The sequence below is a fragment of the Aulostomus chinensis genome, chromosome 16 (genome assembly GCF_037954235.1).
Source record: "Aulostomus chinensis isolate RoL2024-O1b breed Wild chromosome 16, RoL_Achi_v1.0, whole genome shotgun sequence".
NCBI lineage: Eukaryota > Metazoa > Chordata > Actinopteri > Syngnathiformes > Aulostomidae > Aulostomus > Aulostomus chinensis.
Genome location: NC_141335.1, coordinates 5880953 through 5901989, shown reverse-complemented (window position 1 = coordinate 5901989; position 21037 = coordinate 5880953). Strand labels below are relative to the sequence as shown.

General features: G+C 44.8%; 1 protein-coding gene across 7 annotated transcripts in view; it reads left to right on the top strand.

Moving 5' to 3' along the window:
• The window catches only part of ccdc88ab (coiled-coil and HOOK domain protein 88ab), a 67005-nt gene extending 46571 nt beyond the window's left edge, over positions 1–20434 (top strand). Inside the window, exons 14-36 of one of the 7 annotated variants that reach the window (XM_086179641.1) lie at positions 996–1133; positions 1948–2131; positions 2265–2395; positions 2583–2876; positions 3695–3877; positions 4391–4669; positions 5079–5203; positions 5397–5535; positions 6058–6234; positions 6333–6494; positions 7291–7568; positions 7911–8054; positions 8200–8386; positions 8480–8625; positions 9159–9251; positions 9598–9800; positions 11923–12000; positions 13517–13753; positions 13875–13928; positions 14739–14816; positions 15340–15429; positions 16036–16316; positions 16530–20434. In XM_086179641.1, the coding sequence (XP_086035767.1) occupies positions 996–1133; positions 1948–2131; positions 2265–2395; positions 2583–2876; positions 3695–3877; positions 4391–4669; positions 5079–5203; positions 5397–5535; positions 6058–6234; positions 6333–6494; positions 7291–7568; positions 7911–8054; positions 8200–8386; positions 8480–8625; positions 9159–9251; positions 9598–9800; positions 11923–12000; positions 13517–13753; positions 13875–13928; positions 14739–14816; positions 15340–15429; positions 16036–16316; positions 16530–17420 (4572 nt within the window). In that variant the 3' untranslated portion in view covers positions 17421–20434. Of the gene's footprint in view, positions 1–995; positions 1134–1947; positions 2132–2264; positions 2396–2582; positions 2877–3694; positions 3878–4390; positions 4670–5078; positions 5204–5396; positions 5536–6057; positions 6235–6332; positions 6495–7290; positions 7569–7910; positions 8055–8199; positions 8387–8479; positions 8626–9158; positions 9252–9597; positions 9801–10131; positions 10249–11922; positions 12001–13516; positions 13754–13874; positions 13929–14738; positions 14817–15339; positions 15430–16035; positions 16317–16529 lie in introns of all 7 variants that reach the window. The other 6 variants (XM_086179640.1, XM_086179642.1, XM_086179644.1 and 3 more) reach the window with 6 other exon arrangements.
• Positions 20435–21037: the final 603 nt, after the last annotated feature.

Genomic DNA, 21037 nt, shown 5'->3' with positions numbered 1-21037 from the left:
CACGATCATTAGCATATTGGATCAACACTCACACAATAAATTACCCGACCACTTTCCTCAGACCTTTTCACACCGTGACACTTAGAAATAAAAAGAAGAGAAAGACAGAGAGCATCGAAAGAGGGGTGGATCTGGGGGATGAAAGCAAAGCTCTAAATCCAGGCAGCCCTCATTGCCTTTTTTTCCTCGGGGCTTTGACACCAAAACGCCCCTTGCTAAGAGAGGCATCCAAACTATTTCAGAAATATAAGCCTCTTCTCTCTGCCCTCTGAATAAAACTTTAAAATTGTCTGTTTCTGTCACAAAGGGGAAATCCAGAGTGAGAAATTTATTTCTGGGTGACTTGAGGTCTTGAGCCAAAACACATTAAAATGTGAATACGGCTGCTGGTAGGTTTGAACAACAGAAATAATCTCATTCTTTTGGTTTGTTTGTGTGTGTGTGTGTGTGTGTGTGGGGGGGGGGGGGCACATAAACTTCTGCAGAATTGTGACAGAAGGAGGTGAAATTAGAATCATAGATTAACAACTCCACCAGTTTTAGTGAGAGTGGGAATCGCAGATTAATTTGAGAAATTATATTGAATAATTGTAAAAAGTACAGGTGGTTACACAAGTACTTTATTGCCATTTTATCATGTATACAAAGAAAAATAATACAATGGCTCAACAATAAATTCTCCTTTTATCTGGGGTATGGTTTTAGGAACTTTATTAAGTTTCTATATGGTGAATACTTGATGTTGCTCAAGAAGAACACCCATATATATGGGATGGGTAAAATATTAGGAAGGTCAAATTGCATCATCCAGTACAGTTCAGCACCCCATTGAAATAAATCGACTAATCTCTTAATAAATACGATAAAAACAGAGTGACTGAGGACTGATTGCTGGGCTGTTCTGTACTTTAAAATTCCTCCTGATATGTTTTTATGACACAAAAATCCTGAACAAAGATGGTTTGAAATGTACAACGTAGCTGTGTCTTGTGCAGCTGGAGCAGCTGGAAAGTGAGCTGACGGCCGACAGAGAGTCGCTCCGCAGCGCCGAGTCTCTAAGCACTGACCTGATGAAAGAGAAGGCTTTACTGGAGAAGACTCTGGAAACACTGCGGGAAAACTCTGAGAGACAGGTACCGAACTATGTTTCAAGTCCTCTCACTTATTTCCGATTCTACCAGCAGGCCTTTGATGCTACTTTCTTCACAAAACCATTATTGCTACTCGATCCGTTTACCAGAGAATAGCATGACTTTTATCTGTTGAAAGCAATTGAACTGTTTTCAAGGTTGTTCTCGTACCCAGTGGCCTAGATGGAGCGGTTCCCTGTGTGCCTACAGACCCAAATCGAACTCCTTTGATTAGTTGAAGTCACACATCATAGTTCTATACTCACGGTTTACTGTGCTGCTGTTTCTGTTCACATTGAGGTGAGATGTAATTGACACCTCGCGATGGATAATGCTCTCCTGTTGTGTTTGTTTCGCCATTGCATTCTTTCTTGTAATCTTGTTTTGGGTCTGTAGCAGAAACTGCTTTCTTTAATCACTACAGTTAAAATCATTCTCCAGGCGCGAGCATATTCTCTACATCTTAATTTCACTGTATCAAGCTTGAATCCCTTCATTAAAAAAGTGGAAATCACAAATTAAAATTCTGATGAAATGACAACTTGCAGAATTCATAATCTAACTCAGGGATGAACAAATGGAAACGCAAAGACCTTTTTCTTTTGTAAAGTGCAAATGATATGTAAATCGTGCCAATAATATGGCCCGATATTGACAATATGTAAAATTCTTGTCACGGAAAGGATTTGCAGTGTTATATTTGGCGCATTCCTCCACAGAATGATGGAACAAATGTAGTAAACCCAAATGATCAACTTAGTTGCAGTACATTACTTATGGACTGAATGTTTTCATTAAAACTATGTCGGTCCTGCAGCTGAAGGGTCTGGAACAGGAGAACAAGCACCTCAGTCAGACGGTGTCGTCTCTGCGGCAGCGCTGCCAGGTGGGTGCGGAGGCCCGGGTCAAGGATGTGGAGAAGGAGAATCGTGTTCTCCATGAATCCATCTGTGAGACAACAGCCAAACTCAATAAGATGGAATTTGAACGGAAACAACTACGTGAGTAATTCAGTTTCTGCGGTGCATTGAAATATGCGTTGGTGTGGTTTTTCCATTACCTTGTTTGGATGTCGGATCAACATTCTGGCTGTTTGTAAGAGCATGTGTTTTTGTCTTTTTTTTTTTAATGCAGGGAAAGAGCTCGAAGTGATGAAGGAGAAAGGCGAGAGAGCAGAGGAGTTGGAGATTCTGTTACAGAAGCTGGAAAGAGAAAATGAAAGCCTGCAGAAGAAAGTTGCCAGTCTAGGAATCACCTGTGAAAAGGTCTGATTCCTGCCTGATGTATTTACGTCTGTGTGTCAGTTTCCTTACATCATTGGGCCTTTAAATCCTCAATACCACATTTCATATTATTAGACTGCATATTTTGGATAACCATTTTTAATGATAGTTTATAGTTGTGTTACCAACTGGGTGTGAAAGTCGATGCCTGGTTTTCATCTGTTTTCAGGTGTCTTCATTAGAGAAGGAGAACACTGAGCTGGAGGCGGAGGGACGACGCCTGAAGAAGAAGCTGGACAATCTAAAGAATGTGGCCTTCCAGTTGGAGGCTTTGGAGAAGGAGAACTCCCAGCTGGAGCAAGAGAACCTGGAGCTGCGGCGCTCAGCTGAGAGCCTCCGTTCAGCCGGAGCCAAGGCCATCCAGCTGGAAGCCGAGAACAGGGAGTTGGAGAGTGAAAGGAGCCAAATGAAGCGCAGCCTGGAGCTTCTCAAGGCTTCCTCCAAGAAGACGGAGAGATTAGAGGTAAGACTTTTGGACTGCTGGTCATATGAGTGTTTCTGTTGCTGGGTAGGACTTAAGGCAGCTGTTGGGAGTTTTACATTGACAGAGCAACATTGGCTCAGCTGCTGCTTGTCTTGTGTTTCATGTAACATAATGGGACTGGCGACAACTTTACACTTTTCACTATTGTCAGTTATCTGTGTGGACCAAAGGGGAGTTCATACAAGTTTACATTAGCTGCCTCAACAGGGAGATTTGACATTAAAAAATATGTACAAGACTTGGCCAAGTTATTTTTTGGTTTATCTGTAGTCCCTGAACTGTTATGGAGTGACCTAAAAAAAGTCGAAATGACAGTTACAGAAAACATGAACAAACATACAAAAGAGTAATACAAAGACAAAACAAAGTTGATGCCGATGGAAAAACAAAGGCTCCTAATACAGGTCGTGCAAATTAATTTGGTGCTTTGGTATAGAAACTGCATCATACAAAGCAGAAGCACAAAAATAAAAAGCAGAAGCGCATTATAGAAATATATCCGATGGCAGATGAGAAGATAAAAGTGACGCCACAATATAACAGGCATGCAGGCACATGAGGGCAGACACACGATAATATAGAGTTTTATCAGCCGCGAGGGGCTTGTAGGTGAGTCCCAAGGCAACAAGGTCACGTGTAAGCCACCTCATCACAATAGTACATGTTGCTAAGTTATTACAAAGAAAAATTCTACAGGTAAGATATAAAGGAAGTGACATATAGTAACCCCCCTAAGGAGGGACACAACTAGTTCATGGAGGCTTTTAATATCCTAATCTGGTTGTTGTACCCCCCAGGTGAGTTACCAGGGCCTAGATACGGAGAACCAGCGCCTGCAGAAGGCATTAGAGAACAGCAGCAAGAAGATCCAGCAGTTGGAGGCGGAGCTGCAGGAAGTGGAGACTGAGAATCAAACCCTGCAACGCAACCTGGAGGAGCTGAAGATTTCCAGTAAACGTCTGGAGCAGCTGGAGCAGGAGGTAGGCAGGAAGTTTGTTTCTCATGTCTTTGTTCAGAGACTGTAGTAACCTAGGCTACTGGAAGTTGATACCCGTAAGCATCTGAGGAATGCCATCATATATTTTCAGTCAATGACACAGCGTTTTGGCCTCAAAGGTTACGTGGTGAAAGTTCGATAGAAGCAAAGCTGTCTTCTACCTGGATTTATTCTGCTGTCGAAGTGCCATTGCGCACCTTTTGCATTTCTAATTTTTTTCCGTGCACAAATAAACATCTCACATGCAAGTGCAGTTTTATAAAAACTTTTTTCTGTGTATTGAACCAAACCACAGTTCATGCTGCCTATATTTTAGCATTGCCCAGAAGAGTTGGATTATCCAAGATTGTTAATCAAAACAGAATTTGGGCCTTTTGAGTTAATCCTGTGTCCACCTTTAGCCAAACATGTATTTACAAGGCTTTTAGGCTTAAAGTGATCCCATCAAATGATACATTATGCATCTGGTCCCCCCCTTGGTCCTGTTATCCTCCAGAACAAAACTCTGGAGCAGGAGAGCTCCCAGCTGGAGAAAGACAAGAAGCTACTGGAGAAGGAGAACAAGCGTCTGAGGCAGCAGGCCGAGATCCGGGACTCAAAACTGGACGATAACAACCAGCGGATCTCCACCCTGGAGAAAGAGAATCGGACGATGGGCAAGGAGATGATCTTCTTCAGGGACTCCTGCACTAGAGTCAAAGACCTGGAGAGAGAGAACAAGGAGCTGGTTAAACAAGCCACCATTGATAAGAGGACCCTCAACACACTCAGAGAGGTAAGTGTCAGCAAATATCAACATTGTTATAATGTCATGCATCTGAACAAGTCATTCCAAGTCCATCTTGGCTTGTAATACCACTTAGTTCCTCATGGAGTGATAGTCAGTCACTGGAATCATGGTGATGTGTCACTTTCTTCACGTTGCAGCACTGAGTCAGTGGTCAACCACCATAATTTCAGGCACTTGTGCCTGTCGAGTAATTTTTCAGATATACCCTTCTCATCCAACCAAAGTGAGGTGATTGACACCCCAACTTCTCAGTGAATAGGTCGTATTGTTTTGGAGTATGAAAATATGGAGCACTGGCTTGTACAGATTATCTACAGTTTACTTCCTGAAGGGGAAAACACTTCTAAATACTGATTATTGATTTAAATTGATCATGGGATTTTACTGTGTGTAGGAGTTGGTGAGTGAAAAGCTGCGGACTCAGCAGATGAACAATGATCTGGAGAAACTGACCCACGAGTTGGAGAAGATCGGACTGAACAAGGAAAGACTCCTGCATGATGAGAACTCTGATGACAGGTATCATCGCACAGACACTCGTTTACTGGTGCTTCAACTGTTGTAGGGCGCTTGTGTGACGACAGGGGGATTTATGGGCTTCACCCCTCCATGAAAGGGGTGGGCTCTGTGTTTACATATCTGCAAACGCACTCTGAATTAGATGCACAACAGCAATAACCAAATGCACAACTGACTCAGATTTTATTTTCAGGTTTAAGCTCCTGGAAACTAAACTGGAGTCGACTCTCAAGTCATCTTTGGAGATAAAGGAAGAGAAGATCGCTGCCCTGGAGGCTCGACTACAGGAGTCATCAAATCTCAACCAACAACTTCGGCAGGAGCTCAAGACAGTTAGTAACACACACACATACACGCAAAATCTCTCACCATTCACCACTCGTCCACTTTAGGAGAAGACTTCTCCAAATCCTCCTTGGTTCTAAAATACTGGAAACACTCAAAACACTGAGAGCTTCTCAAGACCTATGCATTATTAATGCATCCACTCTTTCACTTCTATTGGTTTATCTATTTATGAGGCTGCCGGAGTCTTTGAAAGAGGTGGTGGAGGAGGAGAGTCTTCTCTCCTTCAGGGAGGTGTTTGTGTTTTGAACTTGCTGACACGAATCTGATCCAAAGCTTTAAACATCGTGTGGAAAAGTTGAAGTGTGTGAGGATGAAGCTGTGAAACTATGATGGATCATGTGTACTGTTATTATAACATTACTCTTGTCACCATCTAGTTGAGTTTACCGTTTTTCACGTTGGAATTTTCCAGTCAAACCTGAAGCTGCAATATTTGATTCTCCTCCATAGTGGGTTTATGTTGGAGGGATTAATTTAGCAAAAATGGCTTGTGTGTCACACCACAGGTGAAGAAAAACTATGAAGCTCTGCGTCAGAGGGAGGAAGAGGAAAGGATGGTGCAGAGCTCGCCCTCTAGAGGAGGGGAAGACCCTCAGGCCGTCAGTAAATGGGAGAAGGAGAGCCATGAAGCCACCAGGGAGCTACTGAAAGTCAAAGACAGACTCATTGAGGTGGAGAGGAATGTAAGTTATCTAACTCATCCTGCACACCTACAGCTGTTTTTCCTGAATATATTTTTTGTGTGGCCAGTGTCTTAATATATGTTGGTGATTTTTCCCAGAATGCCACACTGCAGGCTGAGAAGGCAGCCCTGAGGAGCCAGCTCAAACAGCTAGAAACTCAGAGCAACAACCTGCAGGCTCAGATAGTGGCGGTCCAGAGACAGACGGCGTCTTTACAGGAGAACAACACAACATTACAGACTCAGAACGCCAAACTTCAGGTAATTCTCACTGTCCAAACACTACACATCAGGCAGTAACTATTCTATCAGCAGAGCCATCAGATTTGTTATGTTTGTGAGAAACTAAACACAGGCAAGCAGCGGTGGAATGGTAATCAGTGTTGCTATGTGTTAATCGTTAAAATTCCAGGACAAGCAGAGATGGTGCACTTGTAGATTTGTTTGTGATGCTAAAGGTCAGCTAAAAGAAGCATAACTGCAACTTGTTATCAGAGGACGTACTACAGCCAATAAACTGATTCTTCCTCTGGTCTTGTGTTTTGAGATGCCAGGATTCCGATTATACGTGCAAACGTTCACTAAAACCCACTGAATGAGTGAAGTGGTCATATATGGCAACTACAAAATACAACTCCTGAAAAACTGCATTTCCGTGCCACCCATTTTCTCTCCACATTTCCTTCTTTGCTCAACTGACTTGCCTGTATGTTTAGCTCCTTGCTATGGATTTAGATTTGTACTCCTTGTTTGGAAGCTAGTCAAACCCAGCTTAGGAGCTACAGGATTTGCAGTGACCTTACAGTAGCTTCTAGCTGTTAGCGGGTGTGTACGTAAATATCTGATGTGTTAAGTGGGTTGTTGGCATGTGTTGTGTGTTTCTGTGTGTGCCATTGGTACAAAGATGGTTAAAGGTAAACAGTGTGTAAGTAGGTAAAGGTTATTTAGTCAAGCACGTTTTGCGGAGTAAGAAATGCAGTAAAATGTACACAACGCAGACATTTTAATAGTTTTTCCTTTGTTTTGTTTTTTTCCATGTCCTCCATTTATGCTCCAGGTGGAGAACTCTACCCTGAGCTCACAGAGTGCAGGCCTCATGGCCCAGAACGCCCAGCTGCAGAGCCAGCAGAGCAGTGTGGAGGCCGAGCGTGAGGGAGCGCTGAAGGAGAAGGAGGAGCTACGGGCCACCTATGAGCTGCTCCTCCGCGATCACGAGAAGCTGGCGGCACTGCACGAGAGGCAGGCGGCTGAGTACGAAGCTCTGATTGGGAAGCACGGTGGCTTGAAGAGCTCCCACAAGAGCCTGGAGCAGCAGCACCGGGACCTGGAGGACAAGTGAGTGAGGGCGTAGGAGCATGTGGGCACATTCACGTCTAATTACAGTTCAAGTCCCGCTGATGATATTATTACGAATCAAATTAAAAGTTACTGGGCTGCTAAATTCAATTCAGTATCTTTATTGTCATTGTAAGTCAGGCAAATAATGAAATTTGACATAGCAGCTCTCGGGTGTTAAAACACAACAGAAACAGACAAACAAAGGAGTCAGCTGATCGCTTGAATTTCTCTCTGTCTGACTTGAATCTTTAAGTATGTAACTAAAACTTTTACTAGCAATGGCTGCAAATAAAAACCCTAGTGGTCTTCAGCGGATTTGTACTTTTTTTATACTTGCAGGTACAAGCAGCTCCTACAGAGGAAGGGGGAGCTTGAGGAGCTGGAGAAAAATTTGAAGGATCAGCAGGAAAAAATGGCCTTGGAGAACCAAAACCACCAAGCTACAGCCGACCAGTGCAAACTGCTCAAAGAGGAAAACAATAGGTCAGAGAAAATGTTTGATTTTCTTAAAATCTCTGTTAAAAAAAAAACAAAAAACTATGCAACCTTGTGAGTAATGTGTTAAACCTGTGGGAAGCCTACATTTTCATACCTTGAAGGTTCTTTGGATCTATTTCTACTTCCTCAGACTCAACACTATGTATAGTCAGCTGGTAAAGGACAACGAGAACCTCCAGCAGGACCATAAGAGTACAAAGAGCCAGTTGAACAGCACAAAACTGGAACAGACCAGGCTGGAGGCTGAGTTCTCTAAACTGAAGGAGGAGTACCAGCAGCTGGACATCACCTCCACCAAGCTGACCAACCAGTGCGAGGTGAGGGGAATCACTTCCGTGCTCCAGATGACTTGTTGATCCTGCTGTGTTTTGACGGGTAGGCACTTCTGTAATATTCTGTCTGTGTGACAGTTGTTGAGCCAGCTGAAGGGAAACCTGGAGGAGGAGAACCGCCACTTGTTGGATCAGATCCAGACTCTGATGCTTCAGAACCGCACGCTGCTGGAACAGACTATGGAGAGCAAAGACCTGTTCCATGTAGAGCAGAGACAATACATGTAAGCTGTAGGGGTGCAAATCATGATCCAGTACTTTTAGCTGACAGCTTTTGATAACGTGCAATTTGCTGCGTTTTGGTTCTGGACTGAGGTTGACTGAGCACCAAATAACTTCTTAACGCAGAACTATTGTGCACAAGTCATCGGTATTCAACATATTGTCATGAACGTTACGACACGATGGACTGAAACAGGAAAAATATTCAACCCCCCAATTCCACGCTAGCCTGAGGTGGTTTTGATTTATTTTTTTTCAGTCTTCAAATGGCGGTGCATCTTACACTGTAGTCGTACATGCTACAGCTAATGTGTAATGTGGGATTACATGCATTTCTACTTATTCGTCAGACTGATCCATCGGGGTTGGTTTGATTCTGCTTGATGCATCCACACAGGTCAAATCATTCTTACAGTCCTGCAAAGCTTCTTGATATTCCAGTTCAAATCCCTCATGACAATTTGCATTTTTTAAAACACATTCTTCAGTCGTACATGTCTCTATTTATTATCTGTCCCATCTCTTTTCCCTTCAGTGACAAACTGAACGAGCTGAGGAGACAGAAGGAAAAACTGGAGGAGAAGATCATGGACCAGTACAAGTTTTACGACCCCTCACCTCCACGCAGGTAAAAAGGAGCTTCTATTTATATTATTTTAATGTTTTTATTTTGGAAAAAACAGGAAACAACGAATCAAATCATTTCTTTTTTATTGTGTGTGAATGACATCAGCTTGAACAGTGTAGACATGGCTCAGGGTGACAAATATAATCGTAAACTGTGATGCTAAAAAATTCAGTTTGCTTGTTTACTCATGTCTGACTGGGCCAAAGGAATGGTTAAAAACACTCATGCTGCAGCCATGCCTTCCAGGAAGGAAAGCATTAAATATTTATGGCCTGCAACATATTATATCTTCAGTATCTCATTGTGAAAGCTGAGAGGCTGAATAAGACGAGTTATTCCTCTACAGGCGTGGCAACTGGATCACTCTGAAGATGAGGAAGCTGATCAAGCCGAAGAGCCGGGAGAGGATGCGTTCTCTCACGCTGACGCCATCACGTTCAGAGTGCGGTGATGGTTTTCTGAGCTTCCCTCCAGACAGCCAGGACAGCTCGTCTATCGGCTCTGGTTCTAACTCCCTGGACGACACCCTCACACAGAAGAGGAGCAGCAGTGAGTACAGAGAAACGCATGCGGGTGCATGTAAATGACCGTGTTACACTTTCAGCCACGACTGAGGGAACCCAGCATGCTTGAGATGAGACGCCCACGTACTTACATGCTCACCTGACAGAAACACATTAATGTTAGCTGGGATCAAACACTGACACCATTTGATGCAACAATATACACACAGAACACCTGAATTCTCTCATATGAATCTCAAAACACTCTTGCACTTGGAGTGTGTGTGCATGGAGGTTTTTATATGGTTCTGTGCTGGCTGAGTGGTGCTTTCCTACTTAACTTGCTCCCTGTGCTTCTTTATCTCTCTCTGCATAAGGGAGGAGAGGGCAGCAGTCCCATGCCCACGGGCAGGGGTCCACCAATGGTATGCTGCGGCAGGGGAGGGTGGGCGGGGTTGTTGATCCGACTGTCACATCTTTCGGGGCATGCTTTCGTGAGTCCATTGTCTGTGTCGATCAGCTGTCGTAGAAGTTACGGCTGAGCTGTGCAGCAGCACATGGTTGACTCTCGACCTTTGACCTGTTTCAAAACAGTAGACGCAGAGATTGAAACCATATTTAAAACCTTTTCTACCATCGACAGCACCACTTCTAACAATCTGTCGTATCCCTTTAAGAATGTGTCTTTGGATTGACCTGTAACTTGTGTCCAGGAGGAGCATCTCATGTGGTTCAAATGTCTGAAAACGCTCTCAGTCACAGCCATGTCAACCTGCTGATCTGTGCAGTTCACTTGTAAATAAGAAGCAAACACTAATGTAGATAACCATAACTATTAAATGGTGCAATGCATCACAGCTCGGATCGAGTCAGTACAAGTCGTCTCAAAATCCTGGTTCCTGGTTGATGAGGTGCAAGTCAGTGAAGGAAGATTATTCCTGTTCAGTCCTTATTTTGATTCTAGGTTTGTTGGTAAGTTTACTTCAAGGTTAAACTGCAGAATAGGTATATGAAGTCAAATCAAGTTTGTGTGGCTTATCACTCATCGATATATTCAAGATGTATTTTTTTACTTTTCCCCAAAATAAAATATTAAAAAGGTTTAAGAGGAAGACAGGTTAGCACTGAACGCTTGCATTGTAAGTGAAAGCAATACTGAAGTTACAGGGCCTCATTCATGAAATGTTATTGTACACAGCTTTGCTCTTACAGGATTTTTTTTACAGACAGGAGACGGAGCCAGATTTCTATTTGTAACTCCTTGTTGTTGACATCTATTGTTTACGTCTTGTCACCGGCAATCACCCAGGCTTGTGGCGACTTTAGTGTTACACAATAGATGTCAAGAGCAAGTCAGTTGAAGTCATTACAGTGTGTAAGAACATTACATGAGTGACACCCAATGTTTACAAGCTACTCCTTGAACTCCTTGACCTATGACCTTCTCACTCTTCTGATTGCACCCTTTAATATTCCTCATCTCCTGTGTTTTCATGTAGGTGTGGTAACGTCTCAGCAGTTGTGTATAGACCGTAACGCTTGGTAATGGCGACCATTAGCACAAGAGTGTTTGTGTGCGTGTGTGCGCGCCACTGACGGACTGAATGTGTGCGAGTGTGTGGTTGCATATTGAGGTCATGTTTTGTGTTTTGTTTGCAAAAGTCTGCCCTCATGTAGCGTTTAAAGAAGTTGGACGTAGTTACCAGGAGTGGGAGGCATCTTGGGTTCTATTTGAAAAAAAAAGAAAGATTGTCAATATTGATTGAAAATTCTTGCATAAATTTGATGAATCACCAGGAAAAATTAAAGTTAAAAACTTAGCTTGAAATCTTTATATTTTGTAAAGATTTTCAAGCTTATCCTGTATATTGGGGTTATTAAAGATATTTGACATGTCAGGTTTTAAATGACTTGGTTGATCTCGCTCAGTGTTCATTTTCAGTGTCTATTATATTATTGTCTGCTGTCCAGTTGAGTGTCCAGGGATTTCTCTCTCTCTCTATGGCTGCCTTTGTGAAAACGTTAACATCCCTCTGTTCTTGCCCTCCTTTTCTTTTCTTTTCTTTCCCTCCTCCACCACCCCCTGGCTTGTTCTGTCGCTCCCCCTCCCGTCTGTCTGTCTGTCTGTCTGTCTGTCTGTCTGTCTGTCTCCGGCTGCACTCTGACAGCTATAAAGAGGTTGCCTTTCATGAGGAACAGATCCAAGGACAAAGACAAGGCCAAGGCCATCTACCGGCGCTCCATGTGTAAGACCTCCGTTAGCCGCCACGCTAGCCTTCCTCCGCCTCCTCTCCCTCTCACCATCTTGCTAGGAGAAACAAAAGAAGCGGTGGCTGATGTCAGCGGGGCTGCAGTGTGGGAGTGGGACTGTGACAGTATGGCAGCTTCAGGTTTCAGTTAACAGCGCGTCAACCTTTCATCCTTAACAATTGCATTTGTCAGCCGGTGATTTTATCTGCAACGTTTTCAAACATTTGCGTAAGATTCATAAGAATTAAAATACGTGAACGCTGCCTCTGCTGACATTAGTGACCGGTTCTCATGTTTTCCATCACCTCCTCTGCCTTGTGTCTGCCACCTCCACTCCCTCCTGTAGAGTCTCACTCTTAGCTTTGTTAGAGCTTTCGCCAAATAAGCGATGACTTTGTTCTCACTGATAGCAGAGGACAGATTAGGATTAACCTCTTGACAAGCACAAAACATCTTTAGATCTGCCTCTTGTAGAGTTTCATCTCATTCTGCACCAAGTGTCACCTATCAAAGCTTTCAGTTTAGTCGTCGTTAGAATCTGTCTTGGGCAACTTATGGGGCAGCTTTGTCATGTGCTCTGTGGTTTCATTTTGTTTGTGTAAACTGAATGAAAGGCGATATTTGTGTGTTTGTGTGTTCAGATGAGAGAGTGGGAGAGACTGTGGGCTTGCCTTTCATGCGCCTGTGGTGTGTTTGCGCCCATCTTTGATTACAGCATGACTAAGACGTCAGTGTATGATCAACACTACTCACACTCACCATGGAGGACTTGAAATGGAGCCTTTATTCTTTCAGTCTGCCTCTCTCTCTCTCTCTCTCTCTCTCTCTCTCTCTCTTCCTCTGCCAGTCGTGCTGCATTTCAGATCTTATTCTGCTTACATGGATTTGTCTTGCTCGGATTCTTTCAGTAATTATTTTGTGAAGTCGTGCCGTTGCAGCTCCGCTCGCCTTCATGCGTCTCCTCTGAACAGATCAGTTGACAAAGTGCATGAAGACAGCGGTGAGATGAAAAAGTACTGGCTGGGACGGGATGGGGGGGGGGTGAAAGATGACGAACCATGCAGCTGCCATCTTCATGCACTTCAGACGATATTTGTTTTGGATATTTTCAGTGCCTTTATTTAATGCTTGATGTCTGCATGCACCTTGAGTTTATGCTTCAGTGTGCAAGACAGAAGTGATCGTTTTCATCAAGTCCTGCAGAGGATGTACTTCATGCTTCCATGAACTTTTGCAGACGACTACTGCCTGCAAACAGGATAAGGTTGAGAAACAATAAATTACAGAGCTGTCTGTCAGGCTTTGCAACTGCAGGATTCAGCAGGACTTAGAAACTGTGCCTTTGAACCAGTGATTTTCTTTAGGCGGGGATATAAGATGCAAAATATGTTTATGTGTGTGTGGGGGTATATATATCTATATATATACATATATATATACACACACACACACACAATATAAATATTATCATGTTCCTTTCCCTCATTTCATCTTTTCCGTCTGTTCATTCAGCCATGAATGACCTGCTGCAGACCATGGCAGTGGCAGGCGGTCCTGGGGCTCAGTGGGCGGGCAGCACAGAGAATCTAGATGGTGCCGAATCTGGAGACGTGGGCATGACAGGCAGCAGCAGGCGTGGCGGTCAGCGCATGAAGGAGCTTGCCTTGTCTACTAATGCCATCGACTGTGCAGCCCTCACCCTGCCCTCTGCGGGGCACAGACGAGCCAAGCACAGGCTCCAGGTCAAAGGTCAGGGTGAAGGTTATATTGGAATGAGGGCAGAAAAAGAAAAACACAGATTCCTGCTGGGATGCAGTTTTACTGATCGTACCTTTTGACATGTGTTTTTTTAATTTCTGTGCCTCACCAGACAACGCCTCCTGCGAAGACGTCGCCGGCTCCTCTGACGACCCCAAGAGTCACGGTAAGATGAAGCGGAGCAACATAAAGATGTGTCCCATGAAAAGGTCTCAGAAGCTAAAAACAAAAAAAGCAGGTCACACCCTCAGAAGCTCCTCTGCTAATCTTTGGCCTGCCTTCCTGCACTTCGATTAAGGCTGATCTACAGTTGGGAAGCAGTTTTAATGGCGAGCAAGAGAGAGAGATGAGCTTCTGGCGAAAGTAGGATTGACTCTATTCCAGGCTTTAGGACGTTATCCAGGGCAGTTAATCTGTGGCCAGCCAACAATTCATCATTTCGGTCCCGCTCCGATGTAGATGACCCAGTTGTTAAACAGCCATTAAACTACTGACACACATTCCAAACACTTAAAGCGATACTTCACCGTAAAGTTGTTCCCCTCCTGCATATCAGTAAAGCTGCCCAAAATTGTTAGTTTACAGACTCCCAAGCCCGCCCTCAGGTATGAACCGTGTCTTCTTTATTTGGCTGGTATGCTCAGTAATCCACCTACACTTTGAGTTGGGCTAAAAATTAACAAACCGTAACCCTTCTGGTTGAGCGCTAACGTGAACAGGCACTGAATTGGAAGTCACATATACCATGTGCACCTGAGTCAGTGACAGACCGGAAGAGCACGACATGAGAAAACGAGTGCAGACGGTGTGGAAAAGTGTTGACAAAAGGTCAGTTGAGCTCGCCAGTTTTTGTCTGATGCACAGTGAGGCGCTTGCATGGAGATCCCTTATAATTAGGTGGTTAAAATGATTTAAAGTAACCTTCCAACGAGTGATGCAGCACATCCCACATTATGTGTTTGTTGTGTGTTATCAGGCCTGCAGGTGTTTAGCACTTTGTGTCCTCCTCCCGTTGAGCTGAGCGCAACATGCAGGGTGCCCTGTAGCATCTGTAGTAAGTCACTACTACCTGGCACTGAATCCACTCTGGGCCGCGACGGGCTGCTTTCTCTGACACTTTGATATGGATCAGTTCAAGTTCTGATTTGGCATCATCCATCTGGAAAGAAATATGAAATGATTTCAGGGTCACTGGTTTCTGGCTGAATCTGCCCCTGCAAACACCAGCAAGGTCACATTGTCTCCTGTCCTCCTCCACCGTCATCTTCCTTCCTGATTTACTGGCTTTCCACCGTCCTCCTCTATTCACCCTTCTCTCTAAGGTGGATTGGTCCTTGGTTTTAGGTTTCTTTGTTTATTTCCTGAACATATTTGGGGGTTGCAGCCTGGCAACAAGCCACCCTGCCTGTCCCTCTGCCCGGCATGTGCCATCTGTTGCCCCAGCGGGAGACGTTCTATTGAACTCTTCGCGTGTTACTCCTGTGTGCTAGTGCATGTTGCTGTAGACACATGTTAGTGTTTATTAATCTAACTGTGTGTATGCGTGTATGTCCCCTCCCTCTTTTTCCCTTACCCAGCCTCCAGACCCTCCAGTCTCCATAGCAACAGGACCACCAGTAGTAATAGTAACAATAACTCCCACCTCACCTCTCCTCTGGAGGGCAAAGGTATGCTCCTCCACCCCACCCCTTCCCCTCTGACTAATCACACTAGCCACCCTTTTTTCCTTTCACCTTTTGCTCTGTACCTTAAAGGAATAGCCTTTGGTTTCAGTTTATTCAGTAGCACTTTAGGTGTCTTGAGCTCACAGATGTGTTTTTTCACTCTTCCGTTCCTTCTTTGTGACTCCAGAATGCAGGAAGAGCTAGCCACATATACTTAGCTTGAAGCTAATGGTGACTGATGGCCTCGAACAAGAAAACTGTCTAAAAAATACCCATTTACAAACTCTCAAGCACATCACCTGGTACAATCCAGGTTTTCTTTATCCACATTTTGATTTGAGCTCCAAACAGACTAACATCTGATTTGTGGCTACCATAAACAAGTGTGTGGGTTAAATGGAATGCTCCAGCTGGTCAGGCCCAGCGCTACCGTGAACCATTTGGAGCTGAGGTGGATTCTTGGTTTGTCGTTAGAAGTATTAATTTGATATCTTGGATATTAGCTTTGGTTTACTGTAGAATCCATCAATACTAATTCACTTCCTGGGATTAAGCAGTAAAGGTCAATGAACATTTAGCGTGATGAATCATTTGTTCTCGCTCCAACAGGCACAATAAATGGCAGCCTCAGCCGGCCTCACAGTGAGAGCAGCGGAGAGTTCAGCCTAAGCTTGGACCAGGAGGTGTGGTCCAGCAGCGGCAGCAGTCCTGTCCAACAGCCAACCTCCTCGCGCTCCTCCCACCAGAGCCCCCTGCAGCTGCGCAGGTCCCTCGACCCGTCCGCCGCTGCAGGCAGCCCTGGCCAGACCCAGATCAGGAAGACCGGATCTCCAGGCAGCGAGGTGCTTTCCCTGCAGCAGTTCCTAGATGAGGGTATCGACCCTGCAGATGTGAGGCCCCAAACTCTGTTGAAGAGTTTTTGTTAAATGATTGAATATAACAGATTCAAAATCCAAAAGATTATACAAGGGAAAGATTTTGGCGATAAGCCACTTTTATGGTTCATTTTAATGTAAAAACATAAAATAAAGACCCTTCCCCTTATAAAAAAAAAAATTTATAGTTTTAGTTCTGATGTCCATCCTTTGCTCCCTCACCTGTAGTCCGGCAGTCAGGAGAACCTCACTGTGGACTCTCCTCGCCTCTCCACGTCTTCTGAGCATGTGCAGAAAGAACGCAATGCCACAAGGGGGAGGGGCATACTTCGCTCCTCCAGTGGGAAAGCGGCGCCGGTCAGCTCCGATCGGCCACCGAGATCACTGGGACAACCGGGGCGCCCAACCCTGCGGAAGGCGGAGAGCACCCGTGTGAAAGGCTCAGTCCCCGTGCGCTCCAACCTGTCCTCACAGGGAAAAGCCACGTCCTTCTCTGAGCGCCTGGACTCGGCTTCCTCCACGCTGCCCCGGGCCAGCAGCGTCATCTCCACCGCCGAGGGCACCACACGCCGCACCAGCATTCACGACATGCTGTCAAAAGACAACCGGCAGCCCGTCTCTGTTGATGCGTCTCCACCTGTCGCAGCCACCAAGGCTGGGGTACGCTCCCAGCCCACACCCAGTGAGTACTACCCCAACAGCACCAACTTAAAGGGACCCCATAGCACCACCATCCCCCTCCCCAAGTCACTCAGCCTACCTTGCCAAAACTTGGACGACCCCGACCTCTCCACCCTCGAATCTTTCCTCGGCCCCTCCTTCACTGTAGAGTCGGTGTTCATGGACTCCATCTTTAGTGAGTCAGACAGCAAAACCCTCCCCTTCCTCTCGCTTAACCCCACCCTCGTCAGCAACATCAGTGGCCCCCCTGTCACAAATAAAACACACCTCCCTCCCATCCCAAACCACATTCCCACCCAAAACCAGACCGTGCCAAGTCAATCAAACGGTCAGATGAGGTCCAGCCCATCCTACGAGGGTGCTGATCCTGACCCTGTGAATAATTCTGACCCGCCAGAGGACAACCAGTCCCTGTGGTACGAGTACGGGTGTGTGTGAGAGACGGGGAGGTTCCGGCTCGCTGACTTCTTTACCAGACTCGACTTAGAGAGGGGAGAGGATGTGTCAGATCTTCTGCATGTATTTATCAGAGCACTATCTCTGTCTGGTGTGTTTGGTTCATTCTTTTGTTTGCCATGGTGCTGGCTGGTGTGTTTTTTTTTTTCATTTCCTCCTCTAATCTTGGTTGTTTTGTTCTCTATGGTGGGATTTAATGAATGTTCTTCCGTCCAACAGCTTTTTACCATCATTGGTTTCTCATTAAACCCGTTTCACCGTCTAACCGACTATTATCTGCAGTACTGGCTTCCTGCATAGAAGTTTGTAGCTTCAATCTTAAACGGGCACTGAGTAGAAGTATAAAGAAGAACATTTTGCGGGGCCACTCGGATAATTATTAGAAAATTAAATCAAATGAGTCAGATAATAGATCCACTTTCCTCTTGCTGTTTGTTTTGATGCACCAGAGAATGTTTTCACTTGCATTTAACTTGGTTTCATGATTCACTAAACTGCATGGCTTTGAAACTCATTTTGATTGCTGCGATCAAAACTCATTATTATTGAATTCTTGTTTTCTATGGTTGGTGTACTCTGGTGTTTTGTTTTTTTTTAGTTGTTGTTTTTTTTTGTACATTACACGCCCCGGTCTGTATTTCTGTTTATGAACGGGACTATTTTCTCTGGGGATGATGGAGGTTTGATCTGAACTGACTTGTTTTGGTTTTGTTTTTGTTTTTATCTTTGGGACAAAATGATGAAGCTTCATTCCCAAGATGATCTAAGAGGCAGGTAGAGGTGGCGACGGGAAAGTTGACAGTTGAGGTGACGTGGAGGTTCCAGTGATCTAGTTTGAGGCGGTGTTAGATGAAGTCAGTGAATCAGTGGGTCATTATGGTAAGTGGGGACAAGATGGCGTTGATCGTGTTGTGAATGAAGCGGAGATCATTTTTCAACTTTAATTTACCCGTCTGATGCACCAGTTTCACTCTAAGATGTTAAGACTTGTACAGATTATTGTAATCTTTAAGTTATAATCAAAGACGAGCACTGCTTATTGTGCCAGAACGAGTAGAACCACCTTTAGATGCTTATTTATTTCTTCTTTTTTGTATTCAGTAGGTGCTGTTGTATTGTTTTTCTATTAATTCACAGTAAATGCAGGTGTAATGTCACTGTCTCCAGATGTAACAAAGAAATTGCCTTTGTCCTACAGATGTGGAGGGCAGAAAGACTAAAAGCAGGAGTGGGGAGCCGCAGCAAAGCTGCTAGTCCCGCACCCTCGTCTGTCTGCTACCATGCTGTGAGCGCGTGGTGAGTGAGCGCTGCTCTAGCGGGGAGGAAGAGGTTGGGGGGGGTGGTCTCCATGGGAACCTAAAACATGGTGTGACATATGTCGTCCATCCTGCTGTGCACTGGCTTCCCCCGCTTCCCTAAGCTGTTACCCCTCCCTCACTGTCCTGTCCGTCGCCCCACTGTCCCTGTGGTGCCAAACGCCTGTTCAGAGCCTGATGGGACCCTGATGGGACCCTGATGGGACCCTGATGGGACCCTGATCCGCATGGCATATGGGCGCTTTAGCCTCCATTGCAGCCAGCGGCTGAGCACTTTTCCTGTTTGTGTCCCCCTGACAAGTGGAGCCCTAAAACTCTTGCAGCTCACCCAGAACTCAAAGACCGTTCACAAAAAGGTTTCTGTTCAGCTCTGTGTTCTCGCCGCGGTACTGCATGGCTTCGGTGTAGCGCTGAAATCCTTCCCCCTCTCCCTTGACCACGCATGTAGATCCGGGTTGGCTGCATCCCTCTGTCTCCTGTCACTCATGACTGACTGACTGTCTTTACTGATCCAATCCTCTAACCTTCTCTCTTTTTTTCCCCTTTCTTGTACTTTCTTCTGACTTCTCTAATCTACTTTTCTTACTCTTTCCACTCTTCTTTGCTTGCCTGGGCCTCAGAGGGAAAGGTGGCCTTGGAGCTGTGTGTCTGAAGCCTAGTAGAGTTAATCTGCTGAGACCGTCTACAGTGAGAAAAGATTGTATATCCCAGTTTCCTTGCCCCCCCCCCTTCATTTGTTGTTTTTCAACCTTCAGTAGAGAAAAGTGGCTTCCTTCTCTGTTTTGTTTTTCTTCCTTGAATCAAGGAAACAACAGAAGAGTACTCTAGAAAATGTTGCGATGACATTTTTTGTTTTCTAGAAAGACGTCTGTGGCAGATTACACTGCCATGTGTCCTTCAGTGTGACGGACTGTTAGATGTGCACTAGTCTGTGTGGACTTAACATTAAAGTGCCAATATTCAAACGACAGCCAAAAGGGCGATCTTAACCCAGACCCTGAGGACTCCGTTTGGATCTTCTGTGCAACTTTAAAGAACCAGATGGACCTTCTGCCCAACGCCAGGATCACAACCGATTTTTTTTTTTTTTTTTTTTTGTAAATGGCAGCATGCACCAACAAAAGCATGTCAACACCGACGACTCCAACACAACCTGCTGTCAGAGAATCCCAACCTGCATGGAACAATCAGTCACCACACTTCCTCGGTCGGATCCAAGACAAGGACAGTGTCCGTGGGGATGTTACTGGCCAGGATGCCAAAACTGACTGTTGGAAAGCCATGGCAGCTGCGTCATTTGTTGCCTGTCAATCATGTGCAGAGTTTGTGTGATGTCAGAGAGAGAGAGAGACTGATTACAGAAGTATTTCAGGTCACCTATATGCCACCATGATGAAACATCATAAAACAAAGCCCACGTCTTCGTTTGACTCATATCATCAGAAATCCGCTCACACTAAATCATCGTATTAATCTCCTTTTATTCTGCTGTGGAAAAGTAAAAGCACACTTCCTGTACAGGAACTTCCTGGAGTATAGGTGACCTGTGACCTGTCGGGCAAATGCAGAACACGTGCATCTTTCTGTCGCTGTGACAATGAGGATGATGAGACCCAGTGTTTTCCTCCTTTTCCAGTTTTACATGAATCCATTTGATGTAATTAAAATTCATCAAGAGTGTTTGTTGTGTGTGGTGTTTTTCCCCTCGTGCCTGGTTCACATCGAGATCCTCAACACAAAGGAAGCTAGCGTCGCCTTCGGGGAGCCAAATCAACATTCTGCACTTCATAGGTTACCTCAAGGTTCCTATGTAGAACTGTGGATACAAATGAGATAAAGTGGGACAATGAGCATTGATGTAGATATGCTGGATTATAGCAACAGTGCTTTTATTTTCTAAAAAAAAAAACGGGGAAGTACTCCAATGGAGTCCGCCATTTTAGCCCCACGTCTGCTGTTGTTGAGTGCATCTGTTAAGTGAATCCGTATTTGTTTTTGAAGCTTTTAATGATCATTATTGCTGAAACAGTCAGAGGTTATCAGATTTGCTGCTATTTTCTAGACTTTAGTAGATGGTGGGTGTGCTACAGCTTTCATTTCAGGTCTTTGAAGCAATCAGAAGCTCTTCTGCAGTTGCAAAATATTGAATAAATCTCCTACAATGTGTACTTGAGGTAAAAGGCCCAGTAGTTCATCCACTCAGTTGTTCTCACTCACAGCTCCTCCTCTCAGGACCGTGTGGGTGGTAGTGGAAGTGTCACATTGACCTCTGTGGCTTCTCCC